At 41.1% G+C, this 27,289-nt stretch overlaps 1 protein-coding gene across 3 annotated transcripts in view; it reads right to left on the bottom strand.

The window, feature by feature from the left end:
- Window positions 1–15,315: 15,315 nt before the first annotated feature.
- Window positions 15,316–27,289, bottom strand: part of fgf11b (fibroblast growth factor 11b) — a 42,868-nt gene continuing 30,894 nt past the window's right edge. For 2 of the 3 annotated variants that reach the window (XM_063013993.1, XM_063013994.1), the window contains exons 3-5: window positions 26,894–26,997; window positions 16,346–16,544; window positions 15,464–15,669 (exon numbers count right to left, since the gene is read on the bottom strand). In XM_063013993.1, coding sequence (XP_062870063.1) covers window positions 15,542–15,669; window positions 16,346–16,544; window positions 26,894–26,997 — 431 coding nt within the window. In that variant the 3' untranslated portion in view covers window positions 15,464–15,541. Of the gene's footprint in view, window positions 15,670–16,345; window positions 16,545–26,893; window positions 26,998–27,289 lie in introns of all 3 variants that reach the window. The other variant, XM_063013992.1, reaches the window with a different exon arrangement.

The following is a 27,289-nucleotide window of genomic DNA, read 5'->3' as shown; positions in this document are numbered from 1 at the left end:
CACACTTCCTATTAATATCTTCAGCAGGCCAGTACCAGATCTGTAACTTACAATCAGGTGGCATCATCACTGGCACACTCAAAATGACACCATACTGTGTGTGTGTGTGTGTGTGTGTGTGTGTGTGTGTGTGTGTGTGTGTGTGTGTGTGTGTGTGTGTGTGTGTGTGTGTGTGTGTGTGTGTGTGTGTGTGTGTGTGTGTGTGTGATGTTCTTGGGTCTTTACCTTGTATTGCTAGAAAGGCTTGCTTGCTTCACTGATTATAAGACCATTGCTGCCCACATGTTGTTACAATAACAATGCAGTTGTGATCTCACAGGGCCGGAGGCATGAGGGAGCCCATGGCTATCAACATTTTGGGCCCCTATTAGTACTTACACAGAAATAAGTATCACAAGTTGAATAATAAGTTTTCCAACATGCTTCACCAACACTCACCACACACACCACTGTATTGTCTGGTATTTGCCATGTGGCCGACCGGGTCGGTGCCATCACTGAGGCTCAAACTTATCAAACCTAACAGATTGCTGTGTCAAGTTGTTTCAGAATTAGACTTACCATTTGATTGAGTTCCCCTGAAGGTGTTTAGCTTGTTTGCATCCTTTCTGATGGCTAACAGAAGAGTGTTCAGCTACAATGCGGCTCTCCTACTGTCCAGACATTTCTCCTAAAGCTACAGGAGAGTCACACTTTCTAGCTTACAAAATATCTGATTTATATTTATGCATGGTTCTGACTGTGAGAAATCACTTCACTCTGTAGTAACATTTTATTTTTAGACTTTTAACCACATCCTGTGGTATATATGTGCAACTACTGTATACTATTCAAAGTGCACTTATTTTACATACTTTTTAGTACCGTAGTGTGAAATTTCTGGATGCAGCCTGCTTTAAATACCCTGGTTACTTTGAACGTCTTCTTCATGAAGTGTGATTGTTTCACAAAATACACATCTACTTGGTTCCTGCCCAGAAGAGTCTTAGTTTCCACCCATTTGTTGACCCAAATCTCTCAGAAGATTTCCAAGATAGACACACTATATGACCAAAATTATGTGGACAGCTAAACCTGAGCTTGTTGGGCAAAGAAGGGCATAAGGGTCAGGCACTGATGTAGGATCCCGAAGGTTTTCAGTTTGGTTAGTCAGGGCTCTGTGCAGGCCACTGAAGTTCCTACACACTAAGGTTTGCAATGTTGTGTGTGTGTGTGTGTGTGTGTGTGTGTGTGTGTGTGTGTGTGTGTGTGTGTGTGTGTGATAGAGAGAGAGAGAGAGAGAGAGCCATCATCCACTGACAGCTGAAATTACTTCACTGAGAACTCCAAACAATTATTTATGAGTGTCTAATGAGGCCTCACTGTCTATGTCACACACACACACACACACACACACACAAGCATGAGAACGGTTTTAACGCCCACTGATTATATAACGTGCACCAACATGAGAATTTACTGTATGCTAAAAGAACCCTAATGCCCATAACACTGACTCATGACTGATTTATTGAACTTCATCATTTTTATGTGACCGCCCAGTCACTCTACCTGCTGCCCTACTATGCCACCCGGACAACTTGTGTCTGATAACCAGCAGTGTGTCTAAATTAAAGCAAACCTGTACAGAAGAGTGGACCTAAAATTTTCTTCACAGTGAAGTGATTCACACCACATTATAAAAGTGTTTAGTTCTTGCAGCGATATGCACTTAACTTAAACTGATTACAGTATCTACAGTAGCTATCTTTTACTAAACATGTTGCGCTTATCTTTAGTTCTCTTTGTGTAAAAGCTTTCAGTGTACCCTGGTGAAAAAAGTAGACTTATGTATACTAATCTTTAATATGCTACAGTGCACTATTTTGTATTGTTGTAACACTAATGATCAATGCACTTAAAGCGTGCTAAAATGGAACAACTATTTTGGTACTTATTATACTTTAATTGTACAAAAATAATACAAATGCTTGACTTTAATTGTTTTAAGTGTATTAAACTGGGAATATTTAAAGTATATTTAATTCAACTTAAGTATACTACAGCATGTGTATTTCACTCCATGTTTCACATACACTTGTTTATTAGAATTTTAACATCATGTTTTACACACTTCAGTTACATTCATGACAGAAACGATAGTTACTCTTTACACAAGATTCATCAGTTCACAAGTTTAATGTCAAACACAGTCATGGGCAATTTTGTATCTCTAATTCACCTCACTTGCATGTTTTTGGACTGTGGGAGGAAACCGGAGCTCCAGGAGGAAACCCACACAGACACGGGGAGAACATGCAATCTCCACACAGAAAGGACCCAGCTCGCCCCACCTGGGGATCGAACCCGACAGTGCTACCCACTGAGCCACCGTGCCGTCACATACACTTAAAGTGAAATGAAAGCACATTTATTAAATCCGTATTCCAAGTGCACTTGAAGTACATTACAATTGTTTAAAATAGACTTTAAATTTATTTACTTTAGAGTAAAAATATACATCCACTTTCTGTCTTTCTAGACCCGATTCTTTGTAGTGCATAGCAATAAAGTATTTATCAGCCACACACTGATCATGTCTGGAAGAATACAATTTCACACACCCTAAAGTGGACCATACCATTTCTTGTCTCATCTGCCTGCCTTCCCTCGTATTATTGGTTGCGTCTTCATTAAGGTTGCAGCTGTGCTGGCCAGAGAAGTTGCTGTATGTTAATGTAAGTCAATTTTTGAGTTTGTGAATTGGATCGTGTCGAATGCATATTGATAAATGCTTTGAAGTTTAGCTAACCACGCCCCAAACTATTGTTTTACCTCTTTTGTTTTGGGCAGCTGTCCAAGTATTAATTAGGAGGGTCAGACCCACAAATCCCCCTGTAAATCGAACCATGAGTACAACACTCTTTCATTGGCTGCGTCCGAAATCGCATATTCCATACTAAACAGTATGTGAAAGCAGTATGCGAGAGTGGTTAGTATGTCCGAAAACATAGTATTCATTAAAAAGTACGTGAAAAGTACCCAGATGATCTACTGCTAGGGTGGCCACATTCTTCTTCTTCTTCTTCTTTCGGCTTTTCCCTTTTTCAGGGGTCGCCACAGCGAGTCATCCTCATGATCGCTCATTGATTTGGCACAATTTTTACGCCGGATGCCCTTCCTGACACATAGGGTGGCCACATTCATAGTCACAAAATTGAGGACATTACACCCCAAAAGGAGGACGTCATACCAGGAACAGGGGGACATGATACTGCAACACACAGAATGAAACCATAACCCATATAACAGATTTTTTGACCAATTTAAGCTAGAATTCTATAGCAAATTACTGTTTTACTCACCATGTTGTGTCTACTTCTGATATTTAAGTCTGTTCCTCGCTGCCTCCAAGAGTTTACTAATTGACTCAAGTAGAGGTGTATGCAGAACAGAGCGAGCAGGCGAAATTCAACCACCCAATCACAGACTAGCATTTAGAGGGCGGACCTTCTGCGATTGGTCAGTGGTGGGCGAGCATTTGTTTTGACATGTACCTGAGCCAATGACAGATAATATTGATCAAAAACGTAACCATTTCATTCCAAAAGGAGTTGCATGGGCGGAGGACTGGCAGCTGAAAAACCGGACTGTCCGACCTAAAGCCGGACGGCTGGCCACCCTAGTCAGACCCCCAAATCCCCCTGTAATTCGAACCATGAGTACAACACTCTTTTATTGGCATACCAAAATCGCATACTTCAACACACTAAACAGTATGTGAAAGCAGTATGCAAGAGCGGGTAGTATGTCCGAATACATAGTATTCATCAAACAGTACGTGAAAAGTACCCAGATGACCTACTGCATGGGCAGCCATTTTTGAGTATGCAAACAATGCACACTTACGGCCTGATGATCTATCCCACAATTCAACTGGAGCTGCAAAGGCGTTTGTAGCGAAGAAGAAAGATGGCCGAAAGCGGAGTAAGACAAACATTAAAAATGTTATTATTAGCTTTGTGGAGAATGACAAAATTAATTTTGTCCAATTTTAAAATTGTTATAACTGTGGCGATGAGACATCATGCATCACGTGACGTTGGTAAGATGGCGAACGTAGTACGTACGAGGTTGCATACTGAAAGATCTTACTGCTTTACCGGCCCAGCAGTGTATACTCCCTCGAATCTAGTACGTACTGGTTAAGTATGCGATTTCGGACGCAGCCATTGTCTCACTAGCTAGTTTCTGTCTCACTTTTTGGCGCGGCTATTAGTCACACTCACTCGTTAAAGTGAGTCATGAACCTAAACACACAGGAACTGTTTGGTAGATTTTTTGGTCCATACTTAACTAACCAAGCGTTCAAAAACGCAAAATCTGCATAAACATTTCAGCCTTCGATTTAATTTTTTTTACTCAATCTACGTACAATCACTTGTTTTTGCGTGGTAATAGCAACCGATGCACCAGCTTCACTTATCCGCTAGGTGGCAGTGTTATACAGGTTAAAGTGCCTAATGATTGCATAATGTTGGTTAATCCGTTTAATCTGTAGTCACTGCACTTTTGTACTAAATAATGAGGGACAATTTCTGAACACACACTGTTGGATACATGTGCATCAATTCTGCAAGATCATTCATTAATTTATTCATCTACAGCAACTGCTTCATCCAGCTCAGAGACTGTGGCAGATTTAGCACCACATACATATATACACCGATGGTGGTGGTGTGTTAGTGTGTGTTGTGCTGGTATGAGTGGATAAGACACAGCAATGCTGATGGAGTTTTTAAACACCTCACCGTCACTGCTGGACTGAGAATAGTCCTGTGTCCACTGATAAAGGTTTAGAAGATGACAAACTCAAACAGCAGCAATAGATGAGCGATCGTCTCTGACTTTACATCTACAAGGTGGACCAACCAGGGGGAGTATCTAATAGAGTGGACAGTGAGTGGACACGGTATTTAAAAACTCCAGCAGTGCTGCTGTGTCTGATCCACTCATACCAGCACATAACACACAATAACACACCACCAACATGTCAGTATCACTGCAGCGCTGAGAATCATCCACCACCCAAATAATACCTGTTTTGTGGTGGTCCTGTGAGGGTCCTGATCATTGAAGAACAGGGTGAAAGCCGGTAAAAGGTATGTAGAGAAATAGATGGACTCCAGTCAGTAATTGTAGAACTTTAAAGTTCTTCTATATGGTAAGTGGAGCTGATAAAATGGACAGTGAGTGTAGAAACAAGGAGGTGGTTTTATAGTTATGGCTGATCAGTGTACATACATACATACAAGGCAGAGCAAAGGGGTTACACCACAGAAAGGGTGCAAATCCATTACAGGAAACTACTCACTCATTCAATCCACCTTCTGCCTGTTTTTGGAGGTTGGCAGAGTAAACTTATGCAAACACAGATAAAATATGCCAGATTTCTCACATACAGTGACAATAGGCACAATTGGGTCCCAGCATTACACAACTAGGCCTACCTGTGTTTGTCTGTTTTACTGTCTGTGAATGTCCACTCTTTCCTCAGGTATGCATGCTGATCTACACGTGGATGTGCACTCTCTTCCTCAAGTATAAATGCTTATCTACATGTGCACATGCACTTGTCTCTAGAAATGTGCATACTTACCAGCCATGCCGTGTTATCTCACTTGTTGTGCCATTTTCCTATTCTTTATGCTACTACCCTCCTAAATGCAAGTATGCATCCTTATCTTAATGGTAATCCCACCACCAAAGTGCAAGCATTCTCTCTTTTTATCTGTCCATTCTACACATGTACAAGTATGCATCCTTATCTTACTTTGTGCATTTCTTTCTACATTTGTGCATACTTTCGGTTGTTCTCACCTTTCTGTGTGTATGCATGACTGTATTTTCGTTTACATGTCCAAATACAGGTGCACAGCGTTCTGCAAGCATTTCCCCATAAGCATTCGTTCTTATTTATGTTGTGTGTGCAGTTGTTTGTACACATGAGCATGTGTTGGGGTGGTCATTAAGAAAGGAAAGCCCTGCTCTGAAGGTTTAAGACTGCAGATGGTGGCAGTAATGAGAAAAGTGAGCTGTGTGTGTTCCCTGACCCCTGAGCTCCTTCTGGGATGACTGTATGAATAATTTATGGTGAAATTATGACTTTGAGTGTGCAGTTCTTCTTTAGTAGCAGCTCCTGGACTCAGGGAGGTCTGTAATGTGCGTTTACAGATGTTGTTAGCCACGTGAAATGATTGCAGTTTAAAATTCCGCAGCTGAATAATATTAAGCAGTTATCAGTTTTATGATTTTCCACATGGTTGCTCTTCAGTCAGGCACTTTGTCTCAGGAAGGAGCATGTGCTGTATTACGATCTGTGCCGTGTTTACGCCAATTCACATAAAGAATGCGAATATTTTCATTTGTTTATAGTTTTGTCTACTTTACCCCCTTGGACCATTTTATCATCTACAACAAACTAATCTAACAACTTTTATAATAATTCATGCTTTTAAATCTGTTAACTTCTGATCTGCTGCAGCAATTCTTCACTCATTCAAATTAGGGGTAGTACTCAGGAGCCCAATTGTGCCAAATGGCTTTTTTGGCTTCATTCATTAAAAGCTGCTTCTTTTATTACATATGATTCATTTTACATTTTACAGCACTGTCTGAGTTCCAGGGCTTTGTATACTGGGCTGGGCTCACAAATGCAAAATGCGCATGGCGTGACATGAACCTAGCTATTAAGGGGATATATTAGTGCACTCTTAGTGCAGCTCACAAGCCCGAATAAATAGGATGGTTGTGTCAGGAAGGGGATTTGGCATAAAAACTGTGCCAAATTAAATATGCGGACAAATGAACTACTGTAGTGACAACTAATGGGAGCGGCCAATTCAATTTACATAACGCTTAAGATTAAATACAGTGGTACCTTGTAACTTAATGTCCCCTAAACTCAAAATCTTTGAAACTCAATGCCCTTCATCGAGAAATTTGTACCCTTAAACTCAACGTGTTCAGTTTGTTTTTAAAAAATGTATTTATTTAATATCAAATTAACAATGTTCAGAGCTCGGCTTGAGCAGTGCAGTAAAACGTCATCAAAGTGCGCATATGAGACAAATCTGCATTTGTGTGGAATAACTATAAAATCCACTCGATACACGTGTATCTGTGTTTAGCTGGATTTTCCTCACTGTTTCACTTTTAAACTTGCGTTACAGCTCGGGGTTCTGAGAAATTGTAAGAATCAGCTTTTTATTTCAGTGTTTTTATATTATATTTGTGTTATTTTCAGTGTGTGTCAAAAACAACCCCATTATTTTACATATGCCTAAAATATATGCAAGTCTATAGGACCATGGAATGCATTAACAGGTTTCCCATACCTTCTTATGGGAAAAAATACCTTGAAACTCAACACCTTTTAAACTCAACGCCAGTCTCAAAACCAATTGACATTGAGTTTCAAGGTACCACTGTACTACATTGTTCATATTTATAAGGACAAAATAAAAATACATAATGGGTGTAATGTGGAAGTGGATTAAACAACAAAAAGTGTTGAATATGTAATTGTTTTTAATTCCAGTGTAGTACAGTTAGTTTAGTATTGATTTAGCAAGATGTTTTTGGTATTCAGTCAAATAAAATTTAAAAAACAGTGTATACAGTTATACAAATATATCTTTAAGTTTATTTAGTAGTAAGACCCCACCCCGAGTACACAGCTCTGCCCCCAGCACACATTATTAGTATAAGAAACACAGAGGCCTGGTTAGGAAGCACTGAGTCGCTGATTCATGCATGTTAGTACAGCTTTTTATTCACCTGCGACCAGTCGCCTCACTTTTTACCTTCCAAAAGTCTGAGTCCACTATCAAGAACTCTACCGAGATCAAAGTGGACCAAGGGTGTCCAAAAATTTGCATATACGTAACTGTCTATAAGAACTATAAGAAGTTTTGGTGTCACAGTCATGGTGCCTTTTAACAGTATGAGCCTGTTGCCAGTACAAATGTTGTTCTAGGTCTTGTAGACCTAGACCTAGATTATATATTTAATTCCTTGGGACTCCAGACTCCTTGTCTACCAAGAGCCCATGGTATCAATCCCATTACCCCCTCTCACAGCACCCCATGAGTACGGATTAATCTAGTTTTTCTCTGCCAATATCCATGCACATTCTTTTTTTTGTTTACTCATTTTCTCCATTTTTTTCACAGCTTAGTCATAGCCAATTCAAACTATTGTACAACAGCTATCAGTCTGGCAGGGTGTGGGCTAAAATACTTCCTCAGACACATGACAGCTTTTTCAAAATGTAGGCAGTTGCAGCACACAATAAATTTTAGATAAATGACAGAATAAGCAGCTCTTGATTTTGGACTCAGACATTTTCAGTGCTTCAGTCCTTGTTGGATAATTAAAAGTCTGCAGTCGTCCTGGCTGGTGGAAGACTTCTCCGTTCATTTGGAAGACAGGAACGATGCATTGGCTTTTTAAATGTTTTGATCCGGAAGACTTCTACAACTGCCCAATGTTTTGTTTCTTTTGTTTTCTTTTTTACACAGAAATCAACAGGACGTTTCAGTATTCAAAGTCAAATATCAAATATATAAAGCTATTTTCTTGTCAGAAGTTGATGTAAGCACAAAGTTATAAGCAATGCAATAATCCCATTGTTGCTTTAGGAATTGTAAATCCATAATCAGATTGAACTCTGATAGAACCCTAAATTTGAGACGAGAATATACTATAGCAACACAGCCTAATTTACGTATTTACAATGTTTATGTTGAGACTACAGATTACAAGTTACATAACTACATGCTTACACAGCTGCTTTGAGGGACGATGTTTTTACTATGTTTAGTCTACAGCTATCAAATGGCAGTAATGAGGCCATCTTGAGGTGTTTGAGGGGGCGGGGCTGAAGCTCTACGAGTTGTAAATACAAACTATTAAAAAATCATAAAAATACTAAGAATTGTACAAACAATGTGTGAATAACAATCCACAATGTTACAATCAAATCTGAAATGTGTGTTGTGATTGTGTTATGATGACGGCACAGAATCCACAATGGATTTACAATTCATAAAATTACAATTTTGGTGTTACATTCGCATATAAACACTTTTAACTGAAAATAAACTCCATAAAATTCTCCCATCAGACAGACAGTTTTCTTTACACAGAATATAAAATCAAAAAGTAGGCATGTGCCAATAACAGGTTTATTTTTATGAAGTGTCAATAATAATTAGCGTCTAATACATTTTTGAATTTTCTTTTTTTTTTTTATTTAGTTCTGATTAAGTGTCTAGTGTGTGTGTGTGTGTGTGTGTGTGTGTGTCCTGGAATGGACTGAAGACCCGTCTGGAACTGTTTTCTGCCAGTGACATGGTTATTATTGGTGTGAAATTATAGCTGACATTTTTTAAAAATAAAAATATAGAAATAAACCACCATTTAATTTAAACATTTCTTTAGGTTTATTTATGATATTCAAAAAAAGAAAAAAAAAAGAAAAAGATTTTTATTTCACTCATTAATGTTTATTATTGCTAATCTTGATCTATTTTTATAGTGATAAATATTGGCACATGTCTATCTGACATACTTGAACATCATTAAAAACAATAAAGGAGAATTAAAAAACCCTAGGAATTAAAATCAAGTATAAAATAACTATAATCATATGTTTTTTTTTTTATTTATGCACAATTTCTTTATAGTATAAAAAGTTTGTATAGCTTTAGGAATTCATAAGTCAAAGAAGCACCCTTAATCATCATCATCATCACTATAATAATATTAATAATACTAATAATAATCACCTTAATCATCATAGTAATAATAATCACCATCACATCATCATCATAATAATAATTATCATCATTATCACATCATTATCTTCATCTTTTGTATCTTTTGTACTGTATGAAATTCTCATTTCTCATAAAAATTATATCATAGAAATTCCGTCCCTCTGACTTGTTTGCATGCTGGAACTGAAGACAGAGGAAGCATTAAGTGGACCAAAAGTGTCCTTGAGACATATGTACCTGGCCTAATTTACAAAAGAGAGAGAGAACCTAAGGGCGGTCTGAGGCGCCGGAGATGATGGGAAAATTGGCCATAGAGGAATCAATGGCTTTGTTCCAGTGCTGTTTTAAATGCACCCTTGTCGAGTTCCCTTATTGAGTCTCTGCTACCTTTTAAAGAGACGTTTCATTACTTTATCAGCTCGAGGGAAGCTGGATGTAGGATAACGTGTTTTGTTAATGTAATAATTATAATAATGATACTGATGATAATAATAATACTAATAAACTGACTGAGAAAATGGGTTTAAATAGTCAGAACTTTCACATTTTTTTCTCAGGTGTTTTGGGTAACAGCAGACATTGCTTTAGCTACAACAATCTTCCTGTAGATTATTTCAAGTGTGCAGTCACAGAATGTAAATCATACAGACTTTTGATTCATGAGAGGAAATCGAAAGAGGAGCAACAAAAATTTACTAAACGCAGGTCATGTTACCAAAAAGGGAGATTCCCTATAAAATCACTCCTAATTAATCGTGTTCTGAAAGTCCTTCTGCTTACGTCACTGTTTTATCGTTTCTGCTCTGCTTTTATTGAACGAATCAATCGATTTGTTCACACACACACACACACACACACACACACAAATACACACACCATGCAGAAAGGAAGGTTAATGGCTGTTGGACATGCAGGGCTGGGATTGGGGAGATTGCCCAGGAAGTGGAGCGTGACTTCACAAAAGGTGTGTGTGTATCATATTTGTCCTTGTATTCACACACACACCTACACACACAGCCATCCTATGAGAATCCTCCTCTACTGCAAAATTCTAGATGCTTAAACTCTTAGTTTTAATAATTAAAATGTATACAACCGTCTACACAGACATGATTAGCTATGTCTGAGGGTGGGAGGGGGGATGGCTAAAGCCCTGCGATGGATTTGCACCCTGTGCAGACTTTTCCAGCCCAAGTGTTTTCAGGTGAAACTGGACCTGCCGTAACCCTGACCAGAATAAAGTGGTTGATACAAATGAAGAAGTAAAGAATTCTAATAAAGTGTAAAATGTTCTTCAGCTCTATAATCACATTGATGTGAAGTTAACTCATTAAACCTTCTGCCAAAATCGTGACTGAATGCTGATTATTAATTATGACCTTCATGTCACCTTGAACTCTGAGTTAAGACGTCGTCCTTAAATGATTTATCCTGTTACGACTTTCTTCAAACATTCGACAGTTTTTAAATCCACCAGCAACAGTTTTGTGCAGCTCTTGCATTTCTACATGCTGTGACATTCACATGACCTTCAGAAACCTTCACTGTCTCTGTGTACAAAAGCATTTCTGGTGACATTCTTCAACAGAATTCAACTTTCTTCAGCGTTCTTTATAAAGTGTGGACATTAATCTGTTTACATTCAGACTCACATTCTGCTCTGGCCTTGACGTGACGTGAAACCAGTCTACTCTACTTACAGAAACATTTCTTTTATATTCAACATTCTGTAACTCTCCTTCAACTTCCTTAACTCAGCTTTAAGATTTAGTGTCATGCTGGTGGTGGTACTTTTATAATTCATTGTTTAAAAATGAAGAGGTTATTTTTAATTCTTTAATACTGGTTGACCTGGGTTTGAATCTTTGTGGTATTGTCGGCCGGCTGGGAGTCTATACAGACATGACTGGCTATGTCTGAGGGGAGTGGCCAAAGCCCTGCGATGGATTGGCGACCTGTCCAGGGTGTTCCACTATAGAACTGGATCTAGCATGACTCTGACCAGGATAAAGTGGTTAATGAAATTAATTCTAATGAAATGTAAGAATGTTCTTTAGCTTTAGAATTACATTAACACTAAAACTAACTTAGAACTTATACAATCTCCTCATGACTGAAAAACCTGTGACTAAAAGCTGATTATTAATTATGACCTTCATGTCACCTTGAACTCTTTGTCACGTTGTTTTGTGGGTCTGAATGAAGATTTTCTGTTTCCTTTCACCTTCACGTTAAATTCGACAGTTTTCAAATCCACCAGCAACAGTTTTGTGCAGCTCTTACATTCAGCAACATTCCAACCTCAAGTAACCTCATGTCATCTTTGCTAACATTTCTACATGCTGTGACCTTCACATGACCTCGGAAACCTTCACAGGCTCTGCGTACCAAAGCATTTCCAGTGACGTTCTTCAACAGAATTCGACTTTCTTCAACGTTCTTTTTAAAGTGTGGACATTATTTTGTGACATTAATGACATTGTGATTCACATTCTGCTCTGACCTTGACGTGACGTGAAACCAGTCTACTCTACTAACAGAAACATTTCTGTTATATTCAACGTTCTGTAACCCTCCTTCAGCTTCCTTCCTCAGCTTTAAGATTTAGTGTCATGCTGGTGATGATACTTTCTTAATTAATAATTGAAATTAGGATGTTATTTTTATTTTCTTTGATCTTGGTCGATTCAGGTTTGAATCTCAGTGGTGCTATCAGCTTGCCAGTCTATGTGTTATGGGGGTGCCCAAAGTCCTGTCCAGGGAGTTCCATCATGAAATCAGACACGACACTGACCAAGATAAATCATAGATGACAATGGAATGAATCTTGGTGGAGTTACTGCATATGTGCTTTGACCTTTGATTAACCGCTAATATTGGACATTTAATAACTTTTAACATGCTTGACTCCTGAGCACTATTTCATTATGTGATAACTCCTTTACTCACGTTTTATCAGTAAAATTAAAAACTTGTTTCAGCTCTACTCTCCCTCGACACCAAAAAATCCAGTAACACCCAGAACTAGAACTCCTCTAACAGCAATTAAATTAAATAAGCCAGAAAAGTGCCTTTAAGTATCACAGTTCAGTGAACGTGAAGTAAAAATGTCTATTTTTAGCATTTACATTTTGATCTAATTAAGCCTTAAAGCTACAATAAAACTGTTTGGCGGCACGGTGGCTAAGTGGGTAGCACTGTCGTCTCACAGCAAGAAGGTTCTGGGTGCGATCCCCAGGTGGGGCGGTCCAGGTCCTTTCTGTGTTCTCCCTGTGTCCGTGTGGGTTTCCTCCGGGAGCTCCGCTTTCCTCCCACAGTCCAAAAACATGCAGTCAGGTTAATTGGAAACACTGAATTGCCCAATAGGTGAATGGGTGTGTGTATGTGTGTGTGTATGTGTATCTGCCCTGCAATGGACGGGCGCCCTGTCCAGGGTATTACTGTGTGCCTTGCACCCATTGAAAAGCTGGGATAGGCTCCAGCACCCCCCATGACCCTAACTGGATAAGCGGTTTAGAAAGTGAGTGAGTAAGCTACAATAAAACTGTCTCAATTTCAGTTCATTTTCACAAGTTACAGAAAAAAAACGAAGTCTGGATGTAGGTCCAATAGCACTAAAATAGCTATTAATAGTTCTTCTTCTGGGAGTAAAAAATCCTAAAATTCAGAATTTTGTCATCCTGTTTTATTTACAGAAGTCTTTAGTCACATCAGTGTGTTTATTAAAATCAAACCCACAGCTTTTAAAATTCCTGCACTTAAGCAAATCCGATACATTAAATTCATTCACTCATCACACACACATGGATTTGTGCTGAGGGGGGGTAATCAGGAGTGCATATATATAAGTGGAGATTGTAAAATGTGAAATGTGAGTTGGTTGCAAATGTAGAAGGATTGAAATTTTCTCTCATGCGTAACACACAAACGTCAGCATGTCAGTAACCGCATTTTATAACGTTTTTCATTCCCAGTTCCCTCCTGCTCAGAGACGTTCCAATCATTCCCATCATGCACCGTGAACAAAACAGGCAATTATGCCTGAAATTCGCTGAAACAATTGGATTAGTGAGTTGGCGGATCTGATAATCCCTGCATGTTCGGTGCTCTGAATGGAACAGGAGACGTTGTGATGATTCGTGATGTGGATTAACAGACTTGAAGTCGACTAGCCGTTTTACACTGGACGTGTTTCTAAAGCGTGTATGTTTTTTCTTGATTGTTTTTCTATTGTGCATCACATCTCTGCACACACGCTTCCAAGTAAACAAGCGTTTTGAGTCACGCCAGCCTGTTTGACTTGCATGACCTTGCATTAGCTGCATTACCTCCAGCTGGCATGGAACTAAAGCAAAACTGACAGACAGTTTAGAACAGACTTGGTGGTTTCAGTAATGATTTTATCGTCTTGCTATAAACTAAAGAAATTTACATTAAAAATCTGCTGCCGCTCAGGTGGCGCAGCGGTAACATACGCTAGCACACCAGAGCTGGGATTTCGAATACATCGTATCGAATCCCAGCTCTGACATCCGGCTGGGCTGGGCGGCCACATGATCAACGATTGGCTGTTGTTCAGGGATGGGATGAGCCGGACCAGGGTTCCTCATAACTGGTGCAGTTATGACCTCTGCTGGCTGATCGATGGCGCCTGCGCAGAGTTGGAGAATAATGCCGATCAAGGTGTGGCTCTAAGTGCACAAGGCTGATCCGCATATGAACTCGCCTCGTGCAGTCGGTACTGCTCATGTGTTGAAGGGGGCATGTGGCAGTTGCGAAGCTCCTCAGTCAGCAGGGGAGGGTTGTATCGGTAGAGGTGAAGCATAACGCAACCAGGGTAATTGGATATGAATAGATTAGGGGAGAAAATTGGGGGGGAAATCTGAGAAAATTTTTTAAAATCTGCTGTGTCTTAAATTTTGTTCGAGTCCCTGTGTGCACACCACAAATATTAAAAAATAACGCAATTTTAATTTTGATATGCTGTAAAGTCAGAATCAATCATCAATCAATAATTCAGTTTTTACTTGAATGATCCTCATCCTACACCATCATGTGGAAATTAAACATGATGTTCACTCTCACGATGTCTCATTTCAGGTTCTATGTAAACCTTTCTGCTGCCTGTCATTATAATATAACACTATTTGGCCAAAATTATGTGGACATTTGACCATGAGCTTGTTGGACATCCCATTTCCAAATGATTAACATTACAGTGAGTCCCCTTCCCATACCAACCTCGACTCCAGGGTAGGATTTTCATCCGATTTTGGAGTGTGTCTGTAAAAATTGGTGCCCATTTGGTTGTCTGGCTCACAATCAATGGCTAATGCTAATGCATGGGAGCTAAATGTTTACGTTCTCTCTCTCTCTCTCTCTCTCTCTCTCTTTCTTTTTCTCTCAAACACACATTTAATCCGATATTAAAATCTAACAAACAGAAATAACAAAAAACAAATCGTAACAGTGAAGAACCCTAGGTAAGAACCTCTGTCTTGCATCATTATTCTTTATTCTCAAGTCTCAATGTGAAATATTAACAGTAATGGAGAAGGGTTAGGAAGCTCTTGCTGATTCAGAGGAAAAGAAAAGCAGGGTGTCTCCTCTCTCGAGTCCCACCATGCCACTGTTGAGGCTCTGAGAACAGCCTGCCCTGGTGCATGATAGGAAATGGAGTTCCTGGAGTTCCCGCTCCCCCTCCCTCTGACCTCCCTGTGTTATAAGGAGGCGTCGGAGTGCTGCGTGACCTTACGCTCGTCTTGAGAGTCCGACGTCTTCGCAGTCTTCCGAGGTGGACTCTGCTCGGAAACAAGCTTGTGCAACGACGGCTCCTTGTACATCGCAACTGAAAAAAAACATGACAACATATGAAATAAATGCAAAGGGAAAGCTGATTGGATACGCTACATGGCTTAATCTTCAAAAACACCTAAATAATATCAAAAAACATAAAGTCATCGTTTGATGAGTTGGGTGTGGAGAAATTCTAGTGGCCTGCACAGAGCCCTAACCTTAACCCCGCTGAATACCTTCAGAATGAAATGGAATGTCAGTTGTGATAAGTATTAGTACCTGACCTTACAAATGCTATTTGTAATTAAATGAGCAGACAATCCCACAAACACATTAAAATCTAGTGGAAAATGTATTGCCTTACTTGCTGAGTGAAGGCTGTTATAGCTGTAAAAATGTAGGAGATGGGCTATTTATATTAATGCCCATGGTTTTGAAATGGGATGCCTAATAAGCTCATGTTCAGGTATCCACATACTTTCGACCATATAATATAAATATGTGCTCAAGCTTTGTTTCTCAATGGCCACTTTCTCACTTTTCTTGCTGATGTGAACACAAGGTTAGCCATGCAGTTTGCAAGTTGCTAAATTGGATGCAATTAATTACCTCTGTTGGTAGCTACCTCAGCCAGGTAGCTCCAGTACAAAGCCAAAATTTTTTTGTCTGATTAGGTACATGTGGTTTAAGGGAATAAGTTTAAAAAAACACCAAAAAGCCAGACTAACCGTCAATGACCTTGGGCAGGAAGTGAGCAGCTCCTTTGGTCTTCTTTACTCGGTTGCCCTTCATTACTTGCCCGTCTCGGTTGATGCCGATGTACCATGAGCGACCCGACTGGCTCTGTCGGTACAGCATGGATGAATAGGTCACGTAGTAGTTCTCAAATACACTTTCTTTAAATTTACACTCAGGGTTGAAGTGTTCCTGCAAAACCAAAACACACCAAAAAGCCATGATCAGAAATTCTCATGAACAAAATCTTTGTTAGATATTCATTTAGGTTGAGATCTGGTAATGCCTAGTTCACACTACACGATTTTGCCCTGATTTTCGCTGGCCGACTGGTCGGCGCTAGATTTGACGGCTCGGGAGCAACTCAGCATTCGCTCGGCGATCAAAACTCGGCTCTCAGTCGCTCTGTGTGAACTACCCAACAACTCGATCTGACCTGCTCGAGATTTCTAGCATGTCAGATATCTGATCTGAGTTGCACGACTGGCAGTGAGTGCTATGTCGAACAACAAATGAGAACACAAGATACGGTGTGAGGGGAAATGCAGGAGAGGTGTGTAAACAGGTGGGACAGGAGCGTAACATAGTTTATATCAGAATACATCAGCACACACACAAGTTTTACAGTATTTCTGACTTGATCGTTCTCTACAAAACATAACACCAACACTGCATTGCAAAAATATTAATTAACCTCCAACTTACTATAGAACAATCCATACTGTTCGTGTTGCCAAATCCACTCAGATTGATTTATTTTTCTTCCTTGATTTTACGCTGCACATCAGCGCACAAACACTTTGATCACTCGCTACTTGTTGACGTGCATTTTTGGACGTGGTATCATTAAACCCCTCGTCACTCCTCACGTGTGTTTTTGTAAAAAAAAAAAAACAGTAGTTTGGGAGATCAGAGAAGCTCGTCTGTGATTACAGTTGGTGATAGATCGTGTAGTGTGAAAGCCCCTATCACCGATCAGTCGTGTAGTGTGAAATACACACCGACTGAAAGACTCCCGAGTGCAAAAGATTCAGTTGTGTAGTGTGAACTGTACAGCGACCCGACAAATCAGTAAGTCGTGTAGTGTGAACTTGGCATAAGTGAAGACCTATCATACTGTATGATTAATATCATCTTCATCGTCATTAAATCATTAAGTGAGGTCTTGGGGCACCATCATCTTGGAAGACACCACTATGTTGCATCATACTGAACCGTCAAAATAACTTGTTTAACCATTTCTTTTTAATGGGACAATAGTATCCAAAAATGTTCCCCATTATATAGCATACCAGAGCCACCAGGCCCCCTCTCTGTAGGGATCAAGCATTTGAGCCTGTGTTGTTCTCTTGGTGTATAGCACACATGAAAAACATACCAGTTGAGCTGTAGCGTTAAATGAATGTTCTCCATTCCTCAACTTAATGTTAAGGTTTCCAATATTTTCACCCATGCTACTGAACACGCTACTGAACACTTATATATATATATATATATATGTATATATATGTATATTGTTTATGCATTTTTCTTTTCTTTTTCTCCCAACTTTTTAGCGTGTCCAATTGCCCGATTGCATCATGCTTTCTCTCCACCAATGTTGACCCCCGCTCTGATTTGAGGAGAACGAAGCTAACCCACGCCCCCTCCAACACGTGGGTAGCAGCCATATGCATTTTGTCACACACACTAGGCGAGTTTATATATATATAGAATCAGCCTTGTGTACAGAGAGACACACCCTGATCCGCACTCTTTCCCTGCCTCTGTGCAGTCGCCATCAATCAGCCTGCAGAGGCCGTAGTGCATCAGTTACAAGAAGTCCCTATCTGGCTTAATACCCCACCCCTATATGAACAACAGGCCAATCGTTGTTCTTGTGGCCGCTCAGCCCAGCCGGATGGCAGAGCTGCGATTCGATATGATGTATTCGAAATCCCAGCTCTGGTGCGCTAGCGTGTGTTTTTACCGCTGCGTCACCTGAGCGGCCTAAAATAGTTTTTTCTACAACACACACAGAACATTTGAAACTCAAGTAAACAAGCCATGTTTTAAGTGTGCTTGGTTGGTGCAGGGATCCGTTGAGCTGAGCAATGTGTTGGTGATACCAGTTTAATACCAAGTGGTCGTTTCTGAGGGCATACAGGTATTCAACTTGATGCCGCTGGAACAGCTAGTCCTACTTTCTGGTCAAGGCACTGGCAAGATTGGCCAAGAGCTATGTGGATTATAGCATGTTCCTTCAAACGTTACAGCTCTGTGTAGGAGTTCATTGCTGACTGGTAAACAGAGATGCCTGATGGTTTTTCACATGTCAAAGGGGTTGTGTGCTAGTCTGAGTTCCTCTTTAGCCAGCTTGGATGTTGTGCATAAGGCAGAGGTTGACAATGCAATGGGGGCATTGGAAATGTCTAAATTATACTAAAAAATAATAATAATGAAATGAAGGAACACAGCATTGTAGTGCATGAAAGGATTTTCAGGATTTCAAATCAGCTGCATTTATTTGTCCATTTATTTAACATTTTCCTTTAATTTGTCAGCTATTGTCAGATCACTCACTCACTTTCTCAAGCACTTATTCAGTTAGGGTCAGGGGGGGTGCTGGAGCCTATCCCAGCTTTTCAATGGGCGCAAGACACACAGTAACACCCTGGACGGGGCGCCAGTCCATCGCAGGGCAGACACACATACACACACCCATCCACCTATAGGGCAATTCAGTGTCTCCAATTAACCTGACTGCATGTTTTTGGACTTTGGGAGGAAACCAGAGCAGAACATGCAAACTCCGCACAGAAAGGACCCGGACCTCCCCACCTGGGGATCGGACCCAGGACCTTCTTGCTGTGAGGCGACAGTGCTACCCACTTAACCACCATGCCACCCGCTATCGTCATATCATGTATGTTAATTAATGAAGCATAAATCCAGTCAGCACAGTTTGTAGTGTAAAATTATTTAATAGGTTTTAATTATAATTTACTGTCAGACCCGAACATCGTCAATTTCCAGCCCTCTATTTCTTTATTGGCCTCTGGTTCACAGACACAAACCGTCTCCGCCCGCTGTAATTGTGCTTTTTGAAAATACATTACCTCCTGTCAAATTTTAATTTAGTGGGCACACAAATCAGCCCTGTACTCTTCTCTATCCATCTCGACCAGGAGAGACGGGTAAACATCTCTGTTAGTCTCTTTGCGAGTCCTTGCCTTGTCAGGTGAGCAAAGCTAATCTTCAGGAGTGATTTAGTGAAAGCGGCAGCTCGAAAACAGCTGACTAAAGCTTTTCCTTCTGTCACGATGCCAGCAGACAGGAAGAGACCAAGCCGCAGGAGCACACCAGTCTTTTACCATCCATGTCCATAAATTTAGCTCTGTGTGAACGCAGTTATTGAATTTGGTTAAACTGCCTCCTGTCCGCTTACAACTGAGATTTAAAAAATCTAATCATATATCTGTCTCCATTAGCTGATTCTATCAGTGATTCACATTAGACCAGACCAGTTTGACTCGATTTTCTAATGTCTTTACATGAAAGAGTGAGAAAAGGAAGATCAGTGAAGATCCAACACTTTCATGTGTCAGTTTAAAGTAATGTGAAGCAACTCACAAAGTTTAAAAAAGTATAAATACTGGCTGTCTGGATTACACGTTTATTTATATGGTTTTTGAAAGAGACCTGCCTGAAAAGTCACGACAGCCAATGTTTTTATTTTCTATTTATTTATACATTTTCTCCCTTTTTCTCCCGATTTAATGCAGTCAATCTGTCTTCCGCTGCTGTGGATCCCTGATTGCATTCAATGAGGGTATATTGCTGCTCACGTGCCCTCCGACGCATGCACAGTCCTAGCGGACCCCTTCTTTACCCCTGTGCTTCTACACAGGCGCCGGTCTTTTACCCACCCAGCAGACAAGGTGGCCAATTTGTGTCTGCTGCAGGCACTGCCAAAAGTGCCCGCTAGACACCCAGCCAACCGGTAGCAGAGCCAAGATTTGAACCGGGGTGTTCAGAATCTCGGCGCTGGTGTGCACCCCGACAGCCAGTGTTAAGCATGGGCAGTGGTGGCTTAATGGTTAAGGTAGTGGAGTAGTTATCTAAAGGTTGGTTCAAGTCCTACCACCGTCAAGTTGCCACTGTTGGGCCCCTGAGCAAGGCTTAGCGGTGTTACCCCTGTGCTTCTGCACAGGCACCAGTCATTTCCCCACCCAGCAGACAAGGTGGCCAATTTGTGTCTGCTGCAGGCACTGTCAGTTTTGCCCGCTAGATGACACCCAGCCAACCGGTAGCAGAGCCAAGATTTGAACCGCCACCTTTGGGCCCCTGAGCAAGGCCTTTAACCCTTAATTGCTCAAATTGTATTCAGTCATGAATCCAAAGCATGAATACATACATGCTTTGGATAAAAGTGGCTGCTAAATGCTGCAAGAGGGAACAGTGGTCAGAGTGAAAGCTTGCTGATGGCAAATAAAGCCATTTTAAACAGACGTTAATGAATTCTTTTAAATTGAAGCCACAAAACCCGTATCCAGTCAACAAAGAGTCCATCAGCCCTTTTCTTCCTTAGGCACGGCCAGTTGTGAGAGCCCAATCAGGCCAATGGCATTTCTGGTCTGGACAGTGAGAGACTGAAACCGCAGTGCCACCCAAACAGAGTTCTCTATGCTATTCTTGACAAGGTTGACATGGTAACAGGGTGTGTTGTTTTTCCCAATCAGCCCGGATAGTGTTTTTCATATATAAAAGGTGAACAGTGTAAGCACATTTTACCTCATAAGCACCACCTCGTGGAGCATGATCCACATGCTAAACAAATTAGGTCCGTTACTCATTTTGTTTCCAAAAATAGCTGAGTTTTGTGTTCAGGCAGATCAAATCCTAATGACATGATTAGTGAGATTAAAGCAGTGTAGCTTTTTGACCTTCCTCTCCTCCTCCCGTATTCCTTGTTCTCTTTCTCTCCCTGTCTGCAAGGGGTGAGGGTGTTTGATTTCATCTATTCCCCTGTTCTCTAAAAAAACTGCCTTCTGTTTTCATACTCTGGCTTCTAAAAAAGGACACGTCCCTCTGAAACCCTCTCCAGGTGAAGTTTTTCTTTGTCAGAACTGCATGACTACCAGCACGACCCAGTGTTGCCTTCTATTGTTTCTGTAAAGTATAAGACACATTATTTATTTTCTATAACCACTTTCTGATCAGTGCAACACCTTCCAAAGTTTAGAAGCTATAATTTCCTTTATATAATTGATTTCTTGTGATTCCTTGACTTCAATTCTTGTGGCTGAAATACATGAATTTAACAATTAGAAGGGGTGTCTCTATACTTTTGTCCATATAGTGTTTATTTTCAGGGCTGGATTGGACAGCTTGATTATAACACATGGTCCTTTGTTGGTGCGTATGCTCTGTCAATGCCTTGGTTTGATTGAAATAAATCACATCTGGATTCTCACAGAAATGTGTGCCCCATATGAAGGATCACATTATGCTCTATGTGTTCCTCCACTACTTGTGCTGGATCCTTGACCAGACAGCAGAAGTCACTGTTCAAGCAGGAATAGGGGCCGCTAGGGTGGTGCAGCGGTAAAATACGCTAGCACACCAGAGCTGGGATTTCGAATACATCGTATTGAATCTCAGCTCTGCCATCAGGCTGGGCTGGGCAGCTATATGAACAACGTTTGGCTGTTGTTAATGCAGGGTTAGGGAGCCGGATAGGGACCTCATAACTGATGCAATTACGACCTCTGCTGGCTGGTTGATGGAATCTGCACAGAGAGAGGAATAATGCTGATCAGGGTGTGTCTCTCCGTGCACAGGGCTGATTCGCATTTGAACTCGGCTGGTGCAGGTGAAAAAATGCAGTCGGCTACTGCTCACGTATCGGAGGGGACGTGTGTCAGTACGCTCTCCTCAATCAGGGGTGGGGGTCAGCACCAGTAGAGAGGAAGCATAACGCAATTGGGTAAAAAATTGGACGCACTAATAATCGGGAGAAAAGGGAGAAAATGCATTAAAAAAGCAGGAATAGAGAGAATTCTATTAACCTGCCCTCCCTCAGAGATGGTATGTGTCTGTTGATTGCCCATTCAAGCCAGTAACACAGCTGAGTAGTGGGCTAGTGTATTAAACTGCTGCGCCAACCAAGCACCATCACTGCATTCTTGACAGATGCCAAGAACGTCCATGTGAACGCAGCCTAGGTTTGCAGTGAATGCTACATTATCTGCTGGAGGGCAAAAACCATTCATTCCAGAAATGACATAAATGATGTATATGTTGTTGTTTTGTCTCCTCCGTGTGTCTGTGTGTTTTCCGTATTACCGTTGACCTTGTAATTGCTTTGATGTGTAAAGTGTTCACGTTGATAAAGCTCATTAAACTGATAAAAATGAATAGTGAGCTCGGAGCTACAACTGCACCGTCAAACAGATTCCGCAATCAATAAATTCCTCACAGCGTTTTTGTTCAGCGAGCATGAAATTGACAGGAGGAGGCATGCGGATCTAATCGGCCCGGAGATCTGTCCCCCCTCCACCCATAAGGACAAATTAATGCCCTTCTCAGTGCCACGTCTCAAAGTCAGGAGCAGTTTAGCATGCACACAGACAGAACGGACCAACGTTCTTCAGTGAATTCAGGACCTGCCATGTCATAACATACAGACATGAAGTTTACCCGCACGTATCAGGGACATGGACGTCCTTAAGGTGCTTTGGTTCCTTTCTCCCAAACTGAGTTAATGTGTGAATGTATGCTGGCCTGAAATGGACAGGTATGTATTCCTGCCCTGCATCCAGTGCTTCCTAATGGTCACTGTAACCCTGACCAGGACAAATGAATGATGATGTTTATGTATCCTGTAGATGTTTGGTTCGATGCTGAAGTGCATTAAGCATGACTTCTCATATTTTGAGAGGAAGTGACGGTAGATGAGATAAATGAAGCTGTTTTGTGAAACCATATGCTGCGGAGTAATAAACGATAAACGATGGCTGGCGTAGCAAGATGTTCGATGGTGATTATTATGGGGGGGGGCATATTTTTTACCTCATCTATCTTTACCCAGAGACCTCCTTGGAATAATATCTCTATTAAGCTCACATTTTCTATTCTAGAGAAAAACAGAATATGTATCGAGTGATTTGAACAACAGCGTAATGCTGTGTTCCCATGGACGGCAAAAAAGCACTGATGCAAATAATCAAATATAATTTACATAATATTACTCTATAAACAATAATATTGGTTTATACTATAGCCTGTTATTTTTTTTTTTTTTTTTTTGTATCAGATTGATGTTGTAAATAGGAAACAGATGTTTAGCGCTGGATTAAACAGTTCTGGATGAGAGCTGATCTGCGACGTGTTTAGCTTTTACTTCATGTCCTTCACTGACTGATTTCATTACCTACATTTCAGTATCAAAATGATGCATGATTTCATTGCACTGCATTTTACGAGGGATCTTCAAAAAGTTTCCACACTTTTATAGTTTGGTTGGAAATTGTGAGGGTGGGAGGAGTAGTAATTGGTCGTGTCTGAGAGACTGAGAGAGTTTATAGTCTGGATTTAGCACCATCTGATTTCCACCTGTTTGGACTGTTTAAAGAGGCTTTAAGTGGAAGAAGATTTTCATGTGATGATGATCTGAAAGCAGTGGTGCATCAGTGGCTACTCGCTCAACCAAAAACGTTGGCATGATGCTGGGAAAATGCATCGGAAGGAGACTGTGTAGAAAAGTAATGTCATTTGTTTTGTTTTGTTTTTTCCCTTTTTCTCCCACTTTAGCGCATCCAATTTCTACCAGTCAATCATCCTCTCACTAATGCTGGTTCCTGCTCCTGATTGGGGAGGACGAGGCTTCTCCACGCCCCCTCCGAAACGTGCACAGCAATCGAACATCTTATCACCTACACTTGATGAGCGCAGTGCAGTACAGCGTTGTGCACAGAGGGCCACACCCCTACCACACTCCTTTCTGATCTCTGTGCAGGCGCCACCAACCAGCCAGCAAAGGTCGTAATCGCACAAGTCTGAGAGAGAATCCCCATCCGGCTTTAGTCCCGCCCCTTATCTGAACAACAATGAATTGTTGTTCATGTAGCCACTCAGCCTCAGCCTGCAAGGCAGAGCCGAGATTCGATACGATGTATTCGAGATCTCAGCTCTGGTGAACAGTGTGTATTTTACCGCTGCACCACCTGTGCGGCCCAAAGTGATGTCATTTGTTTTTGAAATTCTTAGTAAATAAAGTTCAAAAAGTGGAAACTTTTTGAAGAACCCTTGTATCAAAAGATCAAACCTGGTTAACCTTTTTAACAAATGATCACTTTGTTTCCTGTCATGCGATGGTCAGTCAATAAATACCGCTCACCGGAACTATCAGCATCGGTGCTTTTTTGCCGTCAGTGTGAACGCAGCTTTACACTGTAGTTTAAATCATGTGATACATTCATGCACCCTTTGACGCTTTGATTGCACAGCAGTAAAATGCCACTAAGCTTGAGATCTGGAGTTTGGTCATCCAGCCCTAGCAGACACGGTAGCCAGTTGCTGGCACTGCCAATTATGCCTGCTAGGTGGCGCCCAGCCAACTGGTGGCAACACCGAGTTTCAAACCGAGGAGTTCAGTTTCTCTGTGCTGGTGTGCTAGTGGAATATCCCGCTGCGGCACCTGGGTGCAGTCTTGCTTTTTTATTTTCACTCAATTCAATTCTTCCAGTTTCCTTTTGCTCTCACAACCTCTGACACTCTGTCTGAGGGATCGCAGAGTAGTACACATCTCCTTACTAACCATGTGAACTACATAAAGCTTCTTTTCTCTGGGCTGAAGTGGCTCCGATATCACCTGGATACACTGGCTGCAAAGCAGCAGTACAATGTGAACAGGGCGTCGGTCCAACACGCCTTCAAGGAGCTTGATGGCTGAGTATCTACACTGAAGTGTAAGTTCACCACGTGCATCCTATGTGTCAGAGTGGTGCGTGGGCTGGAGGGCTGAAAAGCAAACCATTTTGGACTCTGCACCAGTGAAAACCCATTATCTGGGAGGATGAATGATGCTCAACGTTTCATTTAGCAGGCTGTTGGATGAATCTTGCCTGAATGCTTAGCGGCAACAACAAAGTTTGAAGTGGTGTTTAATGGTCCGGGCCCATTCGTTCCAGTATAAGGAGATCCCGGTGCTACAGAGTAGAGAAAGATTCTAGAGATTCGACTTTGTGGTAACAGTTTGAAGAAAGTGCTTTCCTGTTTCAATTCAAATGTATGTTGTTGTTTTAAAAAAAATACTTGATGTAATAGTATTTAACTGACCTTAACATCATCCAGTGAATTGGAATGCCAACTGTGAACCAAGTCTTATTACCCAACATCAGTTCCCAACAATACTAATGCTCTCTTCTTGTCTCTGTGTAGCAGGGTGTTCCCAGCATGTACTGATTATATTATGTAGGTCAGGAAAGGATAAAGCACAATCTTTTTTATCAGAAAAGCATTTTCCACACTCACACACACACACACACACACACACACACACACACACACACACACACCGGAAGGCGGAGATTCCCTCTACATAAGCTCACACAGAACAGCAGCAACATCACCCCCCCCCCTCCTTCTCGCATATATACTACTGTATATTCTGGAATTCTTGTTACAAGATTTTGCACTGTGTCTGTGGGGATTTTTACCCATTCAGTCATTCAGTCCAGAGGATTTGTAAGGCCAGGCACTCAGATAAGATAAAAAGGCACATCATTCATTTATCCCAAAGTTATTGAATGGGTTTGAAGACAGGACTCTCCTTCATTCCAAACTCATCAAGCCATGTCTTTAAGGACCTTGCTCTGATCCTTACCCTGAATGCACAAAATGTATTTTATATAACCGATTTAACTTTAAAACCTGTTAGCAATAGAATGGGTGTCTACGTACATTTAACTATATTGTTTATCATAGTACACAAGCTGCACCACTGGAGAGTAACCAGGGTAAATGTGATCATATTTAGTAGGACAACTTGTCATCTTTCAATTCGGACACATTTAAAACAAGTGGCACATTGAAAGAAGAATCAAACATTAGGAACACTACCACCTCAGTACTGGAAAAGCTTAAAAATTCTTTCAAATACTGGCTCATGTAGATATTTGAAAGACTTGGCGTTGGTTGGGCACCCACACAGACAATGATTGGCTCATTCGTAGGGTGGATGCTGGAGGGGATTCCTCATAACTGATGCATTTTCGACCTGCTGGCTGATTGATGGTGTCTGCACACAGATGAGTGATAACGAGATTGATGGTGACTCCTTGTGAGAGAAACTGAGCCCCATATAAACCTGCCTTGTGCGGGTGAAGAGATGCTGTCGGCTACTGCACACGTGTGGAAGGGGGCGTGTGTTAGTCACGACGCTCCTCAGTCAGCAATGGAAGTCAGCATCAGTAGAGAGGAAGCAAAATGCAATCGAGTAATAGGGTACAACTAGATTGGGCGGAAAATTGGGGGGGGGGGACTTGGCATTGACTTACTGAGGTGTAGAGGTAGCCTTCGCTGTTCATGCCCACGTAAAGCCCCGTCTTCGCCCCCTGGATGGCCACGATTCGCAGGCCCACAGGAATCAAGTTGAACTGTGCTGCAGAAAGAGAATTCGAGAGTGAGTTGGGTTTGCCATTAGGGCAGTTTGCCATTAGGGCAGTTGTAGCCTAGCGGTTTAGGGAATTGGACTAGTAATCAAAAGGATGCTGGTTCAAGGCCCACCACTGCCAGGTTGTCACTGTTGGGCTCTATCAAAAATAATCTAGGGGAGATGGAATGCCCTTATTTGTCATATATACAGCAACATGTGTACAGCACAATAAAAAATGCTTTTTCTTCATATCCCAGCTTGTTTAGAAGTTGGGGTCAGAGCACAAGGGCAACCATTG

The sequence above is a fragment of the Trichomycterus rosablanca genome, chromosome 18 (genome assembly GCF_030014385.1).
Source record: "Trichomycterus rosablanca isolate fTriRos1 chromosome 18, fTriRos1.hap1, whole genome shotgun sequence".
In the NCBI taxonomy this organism is placed as follows: Eukaryota; Metazoa; Chordata; class Actinopteri; order Siluriformes; family Trichomycteridae; genus Trichomycterus; species Trichomycterus rosablanca.
This window is presented reverse-complemented; position numbering and strand designations above follow the sequence as displayed.